Source organism: Salmo trutta, chromosome 29 (genome assembly GCF_901001165.1).
Source record: "Salmo trutta chromosome 29, fSalTru1.1, whole genome shotgun sequence".
In the NCBI taxonomy this organism is placed as follows: domain Eukaryota; kingdom Metazoa; phylum Chordata; class Actinopteri; order Salmoniformes; family Salmonidae; genus Salmo; species Salmo trutta.
Genome location: NC_042985.1, coordinates 8,308,618 through 8,313,278, shown reverse-complemented (window position 1 = coordinate 8,313,278; position 4,661 = coordinate 8,308,618). Strand labels below are relative to the sequence as shown.

The 4,661-nt window shown below is 51.1% G+C and overlaps 1 protein-coding gene across 1 annotated transcript; it reads right to left on the bottom strand.

Annotated features, from left to right (window-relative positions):
- Positions 1–354: 354 nt before the first annotated feature.
- Positions 355–4,661, bottom strand: LOC115166850 (uncharacterized). The gene is made up of 2 exons (XM_029720728.1): positions 4,589–4,661; positions 355–1,200 (listed from the first exon to the last, which is right to left on the bottom strand). Exon 2 carries the CDS (start codon positions 1,175–1,177, stop codon positions 554–556), a length of 624 nt encoding a protein of 207 aa, XP_029576588.1. The 5' UTR covers positions 1,178–1,200; positions 4,589–4,661; the 3' UTR covers positions 355–553.

Here is a 4,661-nt window from a genome sequence, read left to right as displayed (position 1 = left end):
AATAGTCAGAAAAAAATGTAAATCTGCTGCTAAAATGTAATACTAAAATTGAATACTGTAATTCAATTGTGAATTAATTGGAAAGAACATTAAAGTCAACTTTAAAACATTTCTAAATGATCTATGACAGTGACTTGATGACATAAAAGCTAACATTCAGTTTAATTTAATTACAATTTTTTTTGTCAGAAGAATAATACAAAATTAAACAGAAAATATACAGAGAAATTGCCATGCAAAAGCTACCATCTGGCACATTTTTAGGCTGACTGCCTCTCCACCTCAGGTTTTTACTTGCCGTACCAGAGGAACAGGGGCACACCGTTGTTGCCAGTATTCAGACTTTTTTCGATGAAGACCAAGCCGGCCTCCTCATAAGGACCGTCTGCCTTGTGGTTGGATGTAATGGTCAAGGCCTTGATAGGGAGAGATCCATCTTTCTTGAGCCAGACAAACACTGACTGACCGGACGTTCCCTCGTTGAGGTTAACATTCACCACGGAGAAACCACGCTGCTGTAGGCTGAAATTGTGCTCATGGTTGATGGATGCATTCACCCTGGTGACCCTGCAGCCCTTATCGGTGGATTGACGTACCAGAGGAAGATCCAGTTTCCTCCAGCACCTCTTTTGAGATCTTCATCCATCCGGATGTAGCCCTCATTGAAAAGGTTGATGTGTTCTTGGTATAAGGTGGTGGCAGCAACGTCGCAGATGTAGGTCTCACTCTCTCTCTTCACCCAGAGGTAGATGTTATCTCCTGAGTTACCGCGGTTCAGATCACATGGTAGCCTTTCCCAGCCGTATTTGAATTGAACGGCCTCTGCACTCACATTAGTGGTGAGTAGGAGATCTACAATGGGAATGTCGTACTTAGGGCTTGAACCACTAAAGTACCACAGCTGGATGACATTTCCCTTTGCTCCAGAGTTGAGGTTTTCTGGGAGCTCAGTGTACCCTGCACTCCTCAGGCCATCTTTCATTTCATCAGTGAATGAAAACTGGACAATGGTGATGGGTTCTTCATTGCCCTTTTTGTACCACATGTAAATTCTGGTGGTGGATAAATTGCCTTGGTTGAGGTTAACATCCATCATGTGAAAGCCTTGGCCACGAAGCTGTTGTTCCCTTTCAGAGCTAATGGAGATCGCAATTTCTGTGACGCATTTAGAAGCCATTTTGTGTAGTTGGAGACAAGTGTCTGTAAAGTAAGAATACATAGTGACATTGGTCAACACATCATATGAAGCAAGAAACTACACACTAAATACACCAAAGACCAGGACATTTGATAAGTATAAAACATGACAGAATTAACAGCTAGTTTTATTAAGCATTTGCTCCAATTGTTCTAAAGGGGAAACATGGCTTGTCATAATTATGACCTCAAGGATGCACGAAAACGCCCTGAACAGATACTAAAACAGAAACATGGGCTCGGCTGAGTCAAATGAATAATTATCAAATAATGAAAATAATTGGTTAACTGAAAAACAACACTATAACACATAATCACACATCAGGAGTGGTAACAACAGCCTCTAAAGGACTGCATTGGTAATATATGTCACGTCCTGACCAGTATAAGGGGTTATTGGTTATTGTAGTTTGGTCAGGACGTGGCAGGGGGTATTTGTTTTATGTGGTTCGGGATTTATTGGGGGTATGTATTTATGTAAGAGGGGTGTTTGTTTTATGTGTTCCGGGGTTTTGGGTAATGTTCTTGTTTTGTATTTCTATGGTTTTCTATGTTGTGTATTTCTTTGTTGGTCTGGTATGGCTCTCAATCAGGAACAGCTGTACATCGTTGTTTCTGATTGAGAGTCATACTTAGGTAGCCCTGTTTTCACCTGTCCCTTGTGGGAAGTTGTTTTTGCACTGCTGTGTTTAGCCTGCAATACTGTGCGTCCGTTCGTTTTCTTTTTTGTGTTCAATATAAGTTCAAATGAGCACTCAACCCGCTGCGCCTTGGTCTACTCCATACGACGACCGTTACAGAACTTCCCACCACCAACGGACCAAGCAGCGGGCCCAGGAGAAGCAAGGATCCTGGGCCAGGGAGAGAAGGGAGTGGAGGACATCTTGGACATGGGAGGAGGTAATGGCAGGGGACAAGACCCTGCCATGGAAACAGGTGGAGACAGCGAGGGAGGAACGGCGAAAGTGGAACGAAGTGGACCGGGACTGTTATATTGGTACACGATTGGCATTTAAGCCTGAGAGGCAGCCCCAATAATTTTTTTTGGGGGGGCACATGGGTAGTTTGGCTAGGGCAGGCAGTAGACCTGAGCCAAAGCCCTGTGCTTATTATGGGGAGCAGCGGATCAGAAGAGCACCGTGCTATGCGGAAGTGCGCACGATCTCGCTCATGGGCACGCACAGTCCGGTGAGAGTGATTCCAGCCCCTCGCAAGTGCCGTGCTCGAGTGAGCACTCAGCCAGTAGGGGTTGTGTGCTCCAGACCTCCAGTGCTTACCCAAGGTCCAGTGTATCCTGTTCCCGCTCCCCGCACTAGCCCTGAGGTGCGTGTCTCCAATCTGGTACCTCCAGTACCAGCCCCACGCACCTGGCTTCCAGTGCGTCAGCCCAGTCCAACTCGTCCTGTTCCTGCTCCTCGCACTAGCCTTGGGGTGCGTGTCTCCAGTCTGGTACCTCCAGTACCAGCCCCACGCATCAGGCTTTCAGTGCGCAGTCCCCGTCCAGAGCTTCCGACGACAGTACCCCGCCCAGAGCGTCCGGCGACAGTGCCCCGTCCAGAGCGTCCGGCGACAGTGCCCCGTCCAGAGCGTCCGGCGACAGTGCCCCGTCCAGAGCGTCCGGCGACAGTGCCCCGTCCAGAGCGTCCGGCGACAGTGCCCCGTCCAGAGCGTCCGGCGACAGTGCCCCGTCCAGTGTCCCGGCGACAGTGCCCCGTCCAGAGTGTCCCGGCGACAGTGCCCCGTCCAGAGTGTCCCGGCGACAGTGCCCCGTCCAGAGCGTCCCGGCGACAGTGCCCCGTCCAGAGTGTCTGGCGACAGTGCCCCGTCCAGTGTCCCGGCGACAGTGCCCCGTCCAGAGTGTCCCGGCGACAGTGCCCCGTCCAGAGTGTCCCGGCGACAGTGCCCCGTCCAGAGCGTCCCGGCGACAGTGCCCCGTCCAGAGTGTCTGGCGACAGTGCCCCGTCCAGAGTGTCTGGCGACAGTGCCCCGTCCAGAGTGTCTGGCGACAGTGCCCCGTCCAGAGTGTCTGGCGACAGTGCCCCGTCCAGAGTGTCTGGCGACAGTGCCCCGTCCAGAGTGTCTGGCGACAGTGCCCCGTCCAGAGTGTCCGGCGACAGTGCCCCGTCCAGAGTGTCCGGCGACAGTGCCCCGTCCAGAGTGTCCGGCGACAGTGCCCCGTCCAGAGTGTCCGGCGACAGTGCCCCGTCCAGAGTGTCTGGCGACAGTGCCCTGTCCAGAGATGGCCCACAGTCCGGAACCGAGTGAGACGGCCCACAGTCCGGAACCGAGTGAGACGGCCCCCAGTCCGGAACCGAGTGAGACGGCCCACAGTCCGGAACCGAGTGAGACGGCCCACAGTCCGGAACCGAGTGAGACGGCCTACAGTCCGGAACCAGCGCAGCCAGAGTCGCCCTACAGTCCGGAGCTCCCAGAGTCGCACTACAGTCCGGAGCTCCCAGAGTCACCCTTCAGCCCGAGGTATACAGCGAAGCGCTTCAGCCCGAGGTCTACAGCGACGCGCTTCAGCCCGAGGTCTACAGCGGGGGTGGACAGGTTAGGTGGGGGACTAAGGCCAGAGCCTGAGCCACCTCCACAGTAGGAGGATTGGGGAGGGGGGGGTGTAGCATGGGAACCGTCGGTGACGGCAGCCACCCTCCCTTCCCTCCCTTTAGTTTGGGGGGGGGTTTATTTTTGTGTTTATTTTTGTGTGAGGTGCATCCGGGGTCTGCACCTTTGGGGGGGGGGGGGGGGGTACTGTCACGTCCTGACCAGTATAAGGGGTTATTGTAGTTTGGTCAGGACGTGGCAGGAGGTATTTGTTTTATGTGGTTCGGGATTTATTGGGGGTATGTATTTACGTAAGAGGGGTGTTTGTTTTATGTGTTCCGGGGTTTTGGGTAATGTTCTTGTTTTGTATTTCTATGGTTTTCTATGTTGTGTATTTCTTTGTTGGCCTGGTATGGCTCTCAATCAGGAACAGCTGTACATCGTTGTTTCTGATTGAGAGTCATACTTAGGTAGCCCTGTTTTCACCTGTCCCTTGTGGGAAGTTGTTTTTGCACTGCTGTGTTTAGCCTGCAATACTGTGCTTCCGTTCGTTTTCTTGTTTTCTTTTTTGTGTTCAATATAAGTTCAAATGAGCACTCAACCCGCTGCGCCTTGGTCTACTCCATACGACAACCGTTACAATATATTTGTTTTCCTCTTCAGCTCTTACATAAATGACGATCTAAATTGAAGACTATGATTCTTTGATAAACTGAATCAGGTGTTATGGTGCTCGTGGAACAAGTGCAACCCATGTATCCTACCACCACCACCCCACTCTTTAAAGTAACCCAGTCATACTCATATACACATAAGAACCCTTAATTGGAAGTAATTTCGTTACCAGCAATGTTGTGTTCTTCCTCTGTTCTGGAGTGTCAGACGTCTCTGGGAGAAAATGTCTTCTCTTGGAGAAA